Here is a 15,108-nt window from a genome sequence, read left to right as displayed (position 1 = left end):
GGAAACATTCAGCAGTGAGATGCTATGATGCTGGGTGGTTGTGTTTACTGTTTTAGTGCTTGATCTGCTGTGTTCAAGTGTGGAGTGGATTTGCACTGTTATTTGTCCATTCCAAGGCTTCCTTCAAGTTTAAGAAGGATGTGAAATGTTAACGTTGCGATATCTACCTCAGTTATTTATGAAGCTTTGTGATTTCTCAAAGAACGTCTTTTATAAAATTTTATTAAATTTTTGACAAGCACACAAGTCACAAGTTTCATTTATAGGTACCCGTTCATTCGTGAGAACACGTAACATGCCAGGCAGCAGGTTCATGTCACCACATTGGGTGGGAAGGGTGGAGGGAGGTACAAGTCATGGAAAATGGGGAGCTGGGTAGCAGGGACATACCCTAACAGGATGGACATGATGGCAAAATGGATGGCCTGGTGCCCATGGCCATGCTGATCAGCACAATCTGCGCTATTGGGTGCAGGACCATCTGCTTCAACCAATGTCCACTCTGAAGGGAAGTTTTCCTTGTTAATCTCACATATATTGTGCAGTACCCAGCAGCCAAACACAACATCTGGGACTAAGGCAGTAGAGATATCTAGACGCTTGGACAGGCATCACCAGCAGCCTTTTAGACGGCCAAATGCATGTTTCAGCATTATCCTTGCTGAATTAAGGGCCTTGTTAAATCTTCACTGATCCTGATCCAGTACTCGGTGCTGTGTGAACCCCTTCATCAGCCAGCTTTGTAGGGGGTATGCCGCATCACCCACAAGATGCGCTGGAGCCTCCACTCCCTCAACATCCTTGGACACCTGCAGGCACAACGATGCAGACATGTAGTTAATTCATGCACCTGAACATTGACACAGCAAGCATGCATAACATTTGAAACACGGAGCTTTGAAGGGTGAACACTCACATCACGTGGGAAGAGGTATCCGCCCTGGTCCTCAACTTTTCTATACAGAGGAGAGTTGGCAAGCACTCGGGCATCATGCGTGTGGCCCGGCCATCCCACAAACACACCTGAGAAGCTGTAACATGAATGGGAATCACAGTGGAAATCACACAGTGTTATAATCATTGGAAATGTGATGTGATGTACATCAATAGAGGCTTAACTCACCAGAATCTGTGGTCAACCACCACTTGCAGAACCTCTGAATGCGACCCTTTGCGATTGTAGTAGGGTAGGCTGCAGCATCCACGCTGAATGTGATCATGGGAATGTGTGACCCATCAATGGCACCAGCACACATTGGGTATCCCCTTTGGGCGAAGCCATCAAGGGTCTACTGGAGATGTGGAGATGAAATGTTTACCGAGGAACTTCCTCAAGGCGGCAGTCACCTCCTGCACCACCATGCACACTGTGCTGACATCTATTCCAAAGATGGTACTGATGGATTAATACTCACAAGGGGTGGCATACCACCACAAGGCCACAGCTAATCGAAGTCTGGGCTCCAATGGTCGCTGCAAGTCCAGTCTATGCACCTTCAGGTGAGGTTCTATGAGTTCCAGCACAAAGTGAAAGGTGCCACGTGACATACAAAAGTGTCTGCTCCACTCAGCATCATCAAATTTTGTGAGGACATTACTCCAGAACTCACCACCCTGTGGTCAGTTCAACCTCCAGAGAGACTGATGTGTCACCATAGCTAATTGACTGACCAGCAGCATTCGCCTTTGTCTGCGACACTTACGCTCCACATGCCTTTCGACCACTAACTGCTGTCATCTTGCCCTCAACCTTTGCAGGAACCTTCTCCTGATTGCACCCATGCGATTTTCAGATCTCAAGGACGATTGAAGAGCTTCAACTGCACAAGTAGCCTTACCAAGTATCTGCCATATCACATTCTGAACACTCAGAAACGCTGAAATCATCATCATTATGCCTCTTTCCTGCACAGGGTCTGCCATTGTCCTGTGTTCCTTCTTGTCGCGCTCAAAATGACATCACGTCAGTGGGCGGAATCACAACTGACACTGGGCAGGAGCCGGGGTGTGCTCAGAGCCGCATCCTGTGCAGCTGTGTCCTTCAGGTGGCCAGCGTTGCGCTTTAAACGCTGCCACCTGAACAGCAATTTAAAGGGCCGCTTCTGCTTCTTTAATTTCTGTAATTTCTTTCTCACTCAAGTGACTATCCAATTTTGCTCTGAAACCAATCATTAAGACTTCTTCCATGACTCGTGTCTACCTCTAAACTATGATTAATTGAAGAATCCACCTCATTGTGGAACAGAAAGCCAGGTTATTCTCCAGAACCCTCTCTCACCAACTTTGCCTTCCCAATCTGTAATTCACCTCTTTTTCAACACTTTTCCTCACCAAAAAAATGTCCAGAAAACCACATTTTGTCATGAATTCAGTATCCATTTCCAATTACTCCAACAGCTATTTACATCATTCACCTTGAAACTACGTGACATTTGTATAGCGGATAATGATAAAAACTTAAGGGAGTCTATTGAATCCTTGAAGAAATGGTGGGCTGTTTTATGTCATGTGTTGCATCTACTAATAACATGATCTGAGCTTTTCAAATGTAATTAATTTTCACATTCAAATCAGTCAGATATAAATTTCCATCCGTTAATTGCACTCAAATCCAAAATTTAAAGGAAAAAAAAGTTTAGATTTAGACGACAATAACTGGAGTGGCATCTAAAACCCAATGTATGACAAGAGTTAACAATAATCAGAATTTTATTAATTTTAAAGCTCATCTGTTTTCTAACAATTTGCCCAGACGGTTTCTCTTAACATGGATGCAACATTTAACTTCCTAATGTAAATTAACATAAATGTTAAGACTATATTTTTCAAACAGCAAAACAATGTCAGTGCAAAATACTCAGTGAATGATCTAAGATAGAAAACAAAGTAATGATAATGAAATTCTTCAAGCTACTTCTAATGCAAAAATGTAAAAGTTTGCTTTTTTCACTTTTAAAAGCGTTAAGATCATTAAATAACACCGAAGTACAAGTTAAGTATTTTTTTTTAAACAGATTACGTGAAAACCTAGGAATAATGACAGTTAGCTCCAGGGTTTTGAACAGAGTAATTTTGGGGACAATACATTCCAAAATAACATGCAAATCCTGGTGCTAAATTCCGACAACAATCAAAAAACTTGAAAATAAATTATAAAAAAACCTCAAATGCTATAAAGGGATGCCTATGCATATATTTGCAATATTCTTATGTCACTCCCAATTTTATTAAACTCACTTTGGTTCAGAAAGCTATCAACTCAAAAAGAATTAAAACCTAGCATTTCACATGCACAAATGAAGACAGAGAACACAAAGTTATTAGAACAGGCTTTTCACCCCAACCAGACCATATCAACAAATGGCAATCAACTTTGTGTTTTACTCTTCATGACAATAGGATACCCAAATAAGTTGATATGGGTTCCACAAAAGAACAAAAAAGGGACAAACATTTTTTTTATTTTAAAGATACAGTACTTACTGTAGAAGGCTCACAAAACCTGTGCCGCTCAATTACACCCAATCAATTACACCCAATTAACCAACATTTCACCTTGGCTCAAGAAAAAAAATCCTGTGTGATCTAATCTCTGACCCTGATAATAAAAACACAAGAAATAGGAGCAGGAGTCGGCCATCCAGTCCTTCAAGCCTGCTCTGCCATTCAATATGATCATAGCTGATCTGATAATAGGCTCGTCTCAACCTACCTGCCTTTTCTCCACGTCTCTAAATCTATCCAACCTTGTTTTAAATATATTTAGTGAGGTATCCTTCACTGCTTCAATGGGCAGTATTATACACCATACACTCTCACGATTCTGACTCAACCATGCTTGCAGTCTCTGTAGCAATTGCACAAACGAGTACACTGTAAACAAGCTACGGTAGGTGCGGTATTCTTTTTCGACATGATTTTTTTGACTTATCAAGGGGTTGCTGGAATGTAACCACATCATTACTCTGGGATGCATTCAATCAAGACAAGGAGACATCTATCTTTAGACCATCAACCCTTTCATGGAATATTGGTCCCCTCGTCGACCCCTTCATGGAATATTGGTCCCCTCGTCGACCCCTTCATGGAATATTGGTCCCCCCGTCGACCCCTTCATGGAATATTGGTCCCCCCCGTCGACCCCTTCATGGAATATTGGTCCCCCCGTCGACCCCTTCATGGAATATTGGTCCCCCCGTCGACCCCTTCATGGAATATTGGTCCCCCCGTCGACCCCTTCATGGAATATTGGTCCCCCGTCGACCCCTTCATGGAATATTGGTCCCCTCGTCGACCCCTTCATGGAATATTGGTCCCCTCGTCGACCCCTTCATGGAATATTGGTCCCCTCGTCGACCCCTTCATGGAATATTGGTCCCCCCGTCGACCCCTTCATGGAATATTGGTCCCCCGTCGACCCCTTCATGGAATATTGGTCCCCCCCGTCGACCCCTTCATGGAATATTGGTCCCCCCTTCGACCCCTTCATGGAATATTGGTCCCCCCGTCGACCCCTTCATGGAATATTGGTCCCCCCGTCGACCCCTTCATGGAATATTGGTCCCCCCCGTCGACCCCTTCATGGAATATTGGTCCCCCCGTCGACCCCTTCATGGAATATTGGTCCCCCCGTCGACCCCTTCATGGAATATTGGTCCCCCGTCGACCCCTTCATGGAATATTGGTCCCCTCGTCGACCCCTTCATGGAATATTGGTCCCCTCGTCGACCCCTTCATGGAATATTGGTCCCCTAGTTACAGAGAGATTAATATAGAAGTGGATTAAAACAAACATGATTTTGAACAAATTCAAGTACTGAAGAATATTTTAGTTAGCTTCTGCATTAACATGTCATTGTCAAAATGGTCAGATACAAAGACAGGATTTTGCAATCACATGCCTGCCCTGTCAACTACTTTGCAGTTGCAGCCACAACTTGCATCCCATAGGAAACACAAATATGAATCTTAGATATCGTGTAAAGAACATTTTATTCCACTTGAGTAGTCTACAGTCCAATGAATTTTCCAATTTCAAATAACCCACATTTCTTCAGTTTCTTCCTTTTCTATTCTGGTCCTCCCACACATATACCATTCATTCCAATCAACACCCACCTGTTAGCCCAGTGGTTCCCAACCTTTTTCTTTCCACTCACATACCACTTTAAGTATTCCTTATGCCATAGGTGCTCTGTGATTAGTAAGGGATTTCTTAAGGTGGGATGTGGGTGGAAAGAAAAAGGTTGAAAACCACTGTTGTAATCGTACCTAATTGACTCATTATGTGCACAGTTTCATAACTCCAAAAGAAATGGGCCAATTACAACTTTTCTCAAGCAATATATTTCAGTAACAATTGGATCTAGAGCAGTAATTCTTAACCTTTCCTTCCCACTGACATCCCACCTTAAGCAATCCCTTACTAATCACAGAGGACTGGTGGTATAGGGATTACTTAAAGTGGTATGTGAGTGGAAAGAAAAAGGTTGGGAACCACTGTGTTAGCCAGTTTCTTTCCCTTCCCCAACTGGCTCCATTTATTCTTCCTACTGATTCCCCTATCCCCAATGTTACCCATATCCTTCACTCCATCTGGTTCCACTCATCACCATTTTAAAACAAATCAAATTCCATAATCTGCATCCGATTGTTGCTCCACATGGAACACATCAAACATGGTATATAGTTGTTTGTGTAATCAATAATTCCTCAATCAATCACTTCACACACAAAAAAAAACTGAAAATTGCCAATCAGCACTTGAAACCTGCTCTACCATTAAATTTAAAAGTGAAAAAGTAAAATTTAAAAAAAAATCTTTTTTTATTGGTTTTTATAATTAAATACAGTACACACACACACACACACACACACACACACACACACTAGATGAAGACAGAATAAACATCAAAAAAACTACCTAACCTACTCTATTAAAAAAGGGAATACTTTAAAACATCTGAGCAGTTTATCCTGAGGGTTATATACATTTTGTAGCTTTTGATTCATGCCATGAATCAAAAAACAAAGGTAAGACTACATCTCACTTAGAAGAGTGAATACATCTAATCACATTTTCATTTGATGTAAATGTTTGTAATAAGACATAAAAGGTCACCATATATATTCAAATTACACAATGATATCTATATTTTTCTAAACTTAAAGGGGACATAATATGAGAGTGTAGCTAGCTGCAACAAGCTATGGCTCTGCGGAGCCTATAGCACAGGAGAGGTTACAGCTGTATGCAGGTTAAATCAGAAAGAGCATGCTGTTCCCAGAAAGAACTACATGAACCCCAGTTGAGTACAGTTAACATTATGTTTTATTGGGCTCACAGCCCTGCTTTTATTCTCAAGATGAGGGGCGTGGTTAAAGCCCCCTCAGCACTGATTGGTGCATTTGCGATCCACTTTTCTTGATAGGCCAGTTAGGCTCCTTTAGTTGTGGCCATTTGGAGGACAGCGCTGCGGGCTTCGTGCAGCCTGCTGGATTGTTGAGCTCGTCCTTCATTTTGTAAGGCACCTCGAGGGGGCTGCGAAGGGCTGCCACAAGAGAACCATTGAAACACTGTTGGAGGTCTGGAGTCTTTCCATTGGAATAAGATGGCTCTTCTAGTCAACAATGTAGTGAAGGCCACAACCCATTGGCAGGTACAGAAAAACTCCCTATGTCTGGTACAATAATCCCAAAAAGAGCAGTTATTGGATTGGGTTGCATCTTCACCTGAAATACAGTTGTAAAGATATTAAAAAATTCTTTCCAATTGATTTCTAAAGATGGGCAAGACCAAAACATATGTGTCAATGTAGCAATATCAGATATGTATCTGTCACATGCAGGGTTCTAAATGTTAATTTTAAAAAATAGCCAAGCCACACGGTAACAGGTCCTTCGGCCCACAAGCCTGTGCCACCCAAACACCCCATTTCACCCACAACCCCTGTATGTTTTGAAGGATGGGATAAAACTGGAGCTCCTGGAGAAAACCCACACAGACATGGGGAAAATGTACAAACTGTAATAGCATTGACTAACTTCTATACTAACCATGCCACCCACCAAAAACAAAATTGATTGATCATCTCCATTCTGTTTCGCTGCCCTCGCTCAACAAGCCACTTCATTGTTTCATTCACTGCCTTATTGGCTGGTCATCTGCATCAATCCACGACTTATTGCCAATCAGATATTCTTGTTGGTGATACAGGAGCAAAAGAGAAACATAAAAAATGGATGACAATGCAGTGCATAAAAATTGACCTCTTGTATTAATAGTAAAGTAAATGCCAAAGTGGGAAAGGAAACTAATATCAAAAAGTGTGATACATGCAAAATAGAAAACCATTATTTAAATTATACATAATTCTTTGAATATCAACTCATTCCTCTTCAAAGTTCTCATAACCTTAGAGAAAATATGAAACAAGGTGAGCACTAAATTAAGTATTCCAATCAAACAAAGAACAGTATATCCACATCAGAAAGAATGCTGGCAACGTCATGGAACGATGGCTCATGTGCCAAAATCACGTAATGGATTATGTTTTTCCTGCACTGCAAGTCCAGTGGACTCTATTCAGATAAAGTTAAGAGTATTATGCTGCATTGATTTCACACACTCATTGTTGTTTCAAATAAAATTGCTTCCCTTGCTTCATACTCCATTTAACAACAGTCCTTGAACACTTTCTCCTCCTGGGATATTCAAACAATGCTTGCTATTTGGAGTGGTCAACATGAAATCAAAATGTTTTCTTGTTTTCCTTACTTTCCCTCTGTTCTTTCCCACCAACCAACCAATGCGGAAAAAAACCCCAACCCAAAGCAGTTCCAAACATTTCAAAATTAGGATCTATTCCTTCAATGGTAAAAGCTAATGCTAATTGTTGTAAATTAATTAAATATCAAGGCACATACTGATCAGTTTCTTAGTAAACTAACCAAGTAAAACTTTTCAAAAATTGCTTAACTTGCCTGAACTCCCCAAAAACTTGTCATTGATGACTTAGACGTAACATCGTTTCAGATGCATAGGCAAACATAAGGTTTATTCAGCAGGTTAACTATCAAGGTTGAGTGACCCTGGTTCTTGAGTGAAGGCAACAAGAGTTGAACAGTTTCACATGAGTCCTGAAGATTAGTTCAGTGGAGGTGGGATTCAGCACTGTGGTGATAAAAATAATAAGAGTTGGAATGGATGCTGCCTGACCAGCTGAATCCCTCCAAGTTCTCAGTTTATTCATCATCTGATTGCATATGTACAAAACTGCATTCTCTGGTCCTCAGTGCAAAACATGCAAATGCGCAACCAGACACATATATACAGACAAGCAGTACCTATGGAGGACAAACAGACATATATAAATATAAATAAATATTGGTTAATAAATAGTAGAGTCTCAGATGGTTAGTGTGAGCAGTTCATTTAGTCGTTCAGCATTGTCACTGCTCAAGGGAAGAAGCCTTTACTCACCCGGGTGGTACTGGCTCTGATACTCCTGTATGCCTTTCCCAATGAAAGCAGCTGAAAGATGCTATATGCAAGGTGAGTTTGCACACCTTCATTAGACAACGATCCCGGTAGATTACATTAATGAGGGGAAGGGTGACCCCAGTGATCCTCGCTGCCATTCACAGTCCTGTGGCTTAATCCTTCCGATCCATATCTCTACAGCAACTGTACCACACTGTGATGCAGCCAGCCTGGACCTCTCAATAGAGCTCCTGCAGAAGGATGACATGATAGTGGCTGGTAGCCTTGCCCTCTTCGTGTTATCTGTAAACTTGATGATACTATTGAAGCTGCATCTGGCATTACAGTCATGGGTCAGCAGCAAGAACAGGAGTAGGCTGAGCATACAGCCTTGAGGTGCCCCAGTGTTCAGCATGGTGCTGCTCGTTGTTCTGCTACCAACTTAGTCAGACTGTGGTCTTTTCGTTAGGAAGGCCAGAATCCAGTTACAGAGAGGGGTGCTGAGTCCCAGTGATGGCAGCTTCTGGGGAAAAATTAGATTAAACACTGAGCAGAAGTCGATGAACAGCAGCCTGGTGCATGTGGCATTGTTCTCCATGTGGGTCAGGACGGAGTGGAGGGACAAGGCAAAGGCATCATCAGTGGAATGGTTTCTTTTTTTGGCAAACTGAAATGGGTCCTGTATCTCTGGGAGGTATGCTTTGATGCATTCCATCACTATATGCTCAAAGCATTTCATAATGGTTGAGGTCAGTGCCATGGGGCAGTCGCCACTGAGGCCTGTTACTGTCATCCTCTTTGGTACTGGGATGATGTTAGCTGTATTGAAACCTGCAGGGACAATGGACTACTGCAGTGAGATGTTGAAAAAGTCCATAAGGACATCTGTCAATTGGTCTGCATAGTCCCTCAGTACCCGACCAGGTACATTGTCTAGTCACGTTGCCTTGTGTGGGATCATGCAAGATAGGGTTCTCTTCACCTCAGTAGGACCCCTTTTCATCAAGGGGTCACGGAGCTTTCTTTAGCTTCAGCCTCTTCTTCTCACTGAACTGTGCATAGGTGTTCAGTCTGTCCAGAAGGGAAACATCATTGTCTTTAATTGACAAGGTTGCCTTATGATCTGTTATGGTCTTGCTCATTGATTCTACATGAATAACAATGGCACATCTTGTAGCAGTGTATCTCACTGGCATAAAGATTTTTTTTCACAAAATGGTAATAATTAAAGAGCACTGGGAAGCTAAAAGGCTATTATTCTGACAGGGTGTCAGTGATCAATGGTGATCCGCAAGGATCGAGTTAGGACCGTGTTGTTTGTGAAATATGTAAATTACTTGAACAAAAAAGTGGGTCAGTAAGATTGGTGGAGCCATGAACAGTGCACAGAGCTATCAAAGAATACAAAAGGATATACAGTAGATCAGTTACTGATGTGGGCAAAGAAATGGCAAGTGGAGTTTAACCCAGACAAGTGTGAGGTGCTTTGGAATTTGGGAGGTCAAATGTAAGCGAAGCATTTACAGTTAATGGTGGGATGTGCATTGATGTGCAGAGGGATCTGGGGGTTCAGGTTTAGGTCCAGAAGATCATTGAAAGTGGCCTTGCAAGTAGATAGGGTGGTAAAGAAAGCATATGGCACTGTATGCTTGCTCTCACTGTATGGGACATTAAGTATAAAAGTAAGTAGACACGTTGCAGCTATACAAAACTTTGGTTAGGCTGTATTTGGAGTATTTCGTGCAATTCTGCTCTCCCCATTACAGGGAAAATACAAGAAGGGTACAAAATAGGTTGACCAGATGTTTCCTGGATTTCAGGGTATGAGTTAAAAGTTGGACAAAGTGGAGTTGTTTTCCCTGGAGCATAAGAGGCTGAGTTATGACCTGAAAAAAGTTCACATTATTATTGTGAAAGGCATTGACAGGGTACAAAATCAGAATCTTTTTAACAGGTAAAAAATGTCATCTACTCGAGTGGGAGAAAAGTAGAATTTAAAGGAGACATGTGGGGCAAGTTTTTTTTGTGTGTGGAGAGAGTGGTGGGTGCCTGGAATGGGCTACTGGGAGTAGTGGTACAATAATAGCATTTAATAGGTTTCTAGGTGCACATGAATATTCAGGGAACAGAGGAATGTGCAGCTTGTGCAAGCAGCAGTTTCAATTAAATTTGGACATAATTTTTAAGACAGACACATGGGCTAAAGGGCTTGCTCCTTTGCTATACTGCTCTTTGCAATTATTTAAAAATAATCCATAACTGATCATATTTGCTGATCTATTTTATATTCATATTCATTTGGAGTTATTAAAAATATTCCTTCATATTATTCAAGACATATGGTGATGCAGATGCTAAATTATTGGCTGAACAGCCCAAATTCTGGGCCATCAATATAGAGACGAGAGCTCAAAATCTAGCAACATCAAAATTCAATTAATTAAACATGTTTGTAAGTCCAAAACAAAATATTAGTCTCAAGTACCAGGAAACCTTCAGATTGTTGCAAATCATGTCCTTCACAGCTATTAATTGACTCATTCTTTACCCAACTCAAAATCCGTTAACCCACGATTGTTTCCTCAGTTCAGGACCAATAAAGGATGGTTAATAAATGCCATCTTCACCAACAACATCCACATTCTATGAAAGAATAAATGAAAAATAAACCCTAACATGCCGAGTGCACCAGTCTTGTCTGCACTGGCTTCCATGACAGCAACTGCAACGATGTTAATACAGCAAATTTATGATTGTTATCAATATCAGGATTCCTTTATTGTCATGTAATAATACACCACATTTGTTAATTTTTGCTTGCCGTAAAGGCACAAAAGAGGCATACTAGCATACCACAGTGCCCCCAACAAGGGAAAGAGAAGCTAAAGGAGATCACTTTTGAAACATAGTAGCAATAGACAAGACCAAGAAGTGGTTTGGTCAGTTTTCAATGAGGAAAAAAGGCAGTGTACTGTTAAAATCTCAAAACCAGAAGAGACTTATGGCAGTATATAATGTAAAAATATAATGCAGTAAAAATATAATCAAAAGAATTGAAGACCACACAAAAGCTGCAATTCTTGTTGATATGAAGGGAGAAAGGCTTTCTGGAACAACTGTACTTACAACTGGTAAAGAATTGTTGTCTTCCCAGCATTGTCCAACCCAACGATGATCACCTTATGCTCTAAAAGAGAAATATATCACATTTAATAAACAAATATATTTACACATTTTAAGAAGAAACACAAGAAAATGCAGTTTCTGAAATCTCCATCAAAAAAACAAAACAGCTGACTCAAAGGGTCAACCTGTATCTGTGGAGACATTTCAGGTCAAGTTGCTGCAATAGCAGAGACCAGAATCCGGATGAAGGGTCACAATCCAAAATGTTAACTGTCTGTTTGCTTCCACAGATACAGCTTGACCCACTCAGTTACTCTGGCATTTTGTTTTGTACACCACATTTTACGTAAAATAAATCAGATATGTCCAATTAACTTGCAATTGTTTTTCTCAGTTTTGGGAATATTCATCTGTACTGCTTAGGCATAATGTTCAAGAGATGACATTTTTTACATAGCACAATATTCTCAGTATACACGACCATGGAGTTAATTTTATCATTAGGAAAATACTGCAAGACTTACAGATTTGAGAAAATGGCATCCAAACCACAAATTCTCATCCCGTTATTGGTGTAATTTACCCAATTTACCTGGCTACAAAAAGCATTCATACAAATTCAAATTCTTCTAAACATTTGCCCAATATGACTTTATATTCCCATTTCAGCTACTTGAATGACAACATCTTCCAAGTTTTGTTCCTCAATTATTTGTTTTACTGCAGTATGCAGTTATATGAGATGCACAAAAAGGGACACTTTTTACCCATCAAAACTAAGACCAGAGGAACAGAGGAATATGCAGCTTGTGCAAGCAGCAGTTTCAATTAAATTTGAATGATTATGCCAAAAATGTAAAATGGAGCTTCTCATAAGATGCCATCTATTTCCAATGTAATGACATAATTGCGATTAACATTTTCAGTGCAAGCTCTTATGTTTTGTCAACCTCCATTCTGGATCCATTACTCTCAATTCAATTATATATTAATTAGATTAAAAAGCAGTGTGTCCTTAAAAAAAAATAGAACAACACAGCATAACTGTGGAACATGCATTGTGTACAGTGCACTGAAACTTAGAAAAGTAAACTAACAAAAAATCCTGCATTAGAATCATACAGAATGGAAACAGGCCTTTTGGCCCAACTTGTTCATGGCAATAAAGCTAGATTCATTTTTGTGCACTTGACCCAAACTCCACTAAATTTATTTATAAATGGGAACCAAGGTCGATGACTGCTGACAGGGAGCTCCATTATTGAAACATTTGATTAATATTTGGAATAAAATTAATTTAGAAAATGATGGAGGTTCTCTGACATCAAAAATCCCATTTGTTAATCATCTCATAACTTTCTCCAAAGATAATCCTTTTCTAAATATATGGTATCATAAAGGAATTTGTAAAATAGGGGATTGTTATGAGAGTGGTTGATTGATGATATTTGATCAATTGAGAACTAGATATGATATTCCCTGTAATACTCTTTTTAGTTATTTTCAATTGAGAGCCTATTTGAGAAATAAATTAGGACCAGGAATATTAATGAATTGTATTGATTTAGTAAAATTGGCGACTGATGGAAATTTTAAGAAATTTATTTCATTAGCATATATGAAATTAAAGGAGAAAGTGTCTATATTAAGTTTATTTAGCTCAAAGGAAAGATGGGAACATGATTTAAATATATCAATAGATCAGCAGATATGGCAAAATTTGTGTAAGGATATTATGATTAATACAATTAATGTAAGATATTGGTTGCTTCAATATAATTTTTTTTACATCAATTATATTTTACGTCCCAAAGATTGAATGAATGGAAATCAGATATTTTAGATGTGATGAAGAAATTGGAACATTTCTCCACTCTACTTGGTCTTGTTCAAAAGTTAAACTATTTTGGATTTCTATTAGTAATTTTTTGCAACAAGTTGCTAGTGTTTTTCCATTAAATCCTGAATTATTCTTGATCGGGAATTTTGGAAATGTAATTCCTAAATTAGATTTATCAGTGTATTGAAATTTGTTAAATTAGCTCCAGTAATACCGAGGAAGTGTATTGCTATCACTTGAAAATCAGATGTTTCTTTAATATTAGGAAGGTGGCAAACAGAAATTCAAAGCTGTATTCCATTAGAAAAAAAAACATAATTCGAGAAGTAAATACTCTTTTTTAAAGATTTGGAGCCCGTATGCTCAAATATTAGGATTGAATTTATAAATAATTCCTTTGATTTCTCCAGTTCCACAACTTTTTCCCTCAATGAATTATGTTTTTTTTTGTGAAAATGTTTTTTTTATGTGAGATCTTTGAGTGTTTCCAAGAACAATCCAATTTAAAATGTATTCATTATATTTTTCCAAGTGTTTTAGTGTTTTTTTTTCCTTATTTCTTTTGAAGTTTTAGCTTTTTTGGGGTAGGTAGTGGGGGTTTTGGGGTAGGGGGTGGGAGAATGTATTCATTTTTTTTCCCACTTTTTCTTTCCTTATATAAAATTAGCATGTATTTAATCATTCTTTTTATATATTAATTTGATGTATGAAAACTGTTTTAATGTGTGTGCTTATTTTAAATAAAATATTTTTTTTAAAATTAGCTCCTTAGTTTTATTTACATTGAGTGCAAGGTTGCTGTTGGTGCTCCATTCAGCCAAATTTTCAATTTCCCTCCTATATGTTGACTCATCACTTCACTTTATACAACCCACTACCAAGGTATCGTCAGCAAATTTTCAGATGGTATTATTGTCATACTGAGCCACACAGTCTTAGGTGTAAAGCAAGTAGAGCAGAGAGTGAAGAATGCAGTCCTGTGGTGCTCTAGTACTGATGGAAATTGTGGAGGAGATGTTCTTACCAATCCTCACTGATTGTGGTCTGGAGGGGAGAAAATCCATGATTACACAATGGAGTGTTGAGTCCCAGGTCTCAGAGTTTGCTGATCAGTTATGAGGGGATAATAGTGTTAAATACTAAACTGCAGTCAATAAAGAGCATCCTGATGTATGCACCTTGCTGTCCAGGAGCTACAGGATTTTGTACAGTCAGTGAGATGGCATCTACTGTGGACCTCTTGCTACAATATCTACTCATGTCACCCTTCAGACAGGAGTTGATCTGCTTCAACACCAGCATTTCAAATCACTTCATCACTGTTGATGTAAGTGCTACTGGTCAATAGTCATTAAGGCAGGTTACTAAACTTCATCAAGTTACGGACCCATACACCTTGATGAAGGGCTCAAATCCGAAACGTTGGTTATGTATCTTTATCTTTGCTCCATAAAGTACACTGTTTGACCTGCTGAGTTTCTTCAGCATTGAGTTTTTAGATGACAAATAAGTGTGGAACTTCCACTGATCCATGCAACAAACCACTGTTCACAGGCCTCCAGTCTGAATAATAGCCTTCCACTACCAGCCTCTGTCTCCTACCATCAAGCTAATTCTATACCAAATTGACCAGCTCAAGCTGGATCCATGTGATCTGATC

General features: G+C 39.5%; 1 protein-coding gene across 3 annotated transcripts in view; it reads right to left on the bottom strand.

The window, feature by feature from the left end:
• Nucleotides 1-15,108, bottom strand: part of arl5a (ADP-ribosylation factor-like 5A) — a 51,644-nt gene that overhangs the window by 22,308 nt on the left and 14,228 nt on the right. Inside the window, exons 1-2 of one of the 3 annotated variants that reach the window (XM_069934920.1) lie at nt 11,609-11,623; nt 7,057-7,200 (exon numbers count right to left, since the gene is read on the bottom strand). In XM_069934920.1, the coding sequence (XP_069791021.1) occupies nt 7,057-7,133 (77 nt within the window). In that variant the 5' untranslated portion in view covers nt 7,134-7,200; nt 11,609-11,623. Of the gene's footprint in view, nt 1-7,056; nt 7,201-11,608; nt 11,670-15,108 lie in introns of those variants that run through there. The other 2 variants (XM_069934921.1, XM_069934918.1) reach the window with 2 other exon arrangements.

The sequence above is a fragment of the Narcine bancroftii genome, chromosome 4, assembly GCF_036971445.1.
Source record: "Narcine bancroftii isolate sNarBan1 chromosome 4, sNarBan1.hap1, whole genome shotgun sequence".
NCBI classification, from domain to species: Eukaryota; Metazoa; Chordata; class Chondrichthyes; order Torpediniformes; family Narcinidae; genus Narcine; species Narcine bancroftii.
Note: the sequence above shows the minus strand (reverse complement) of the source record. Positions and strands in the feature narration are given on the sequence as shown.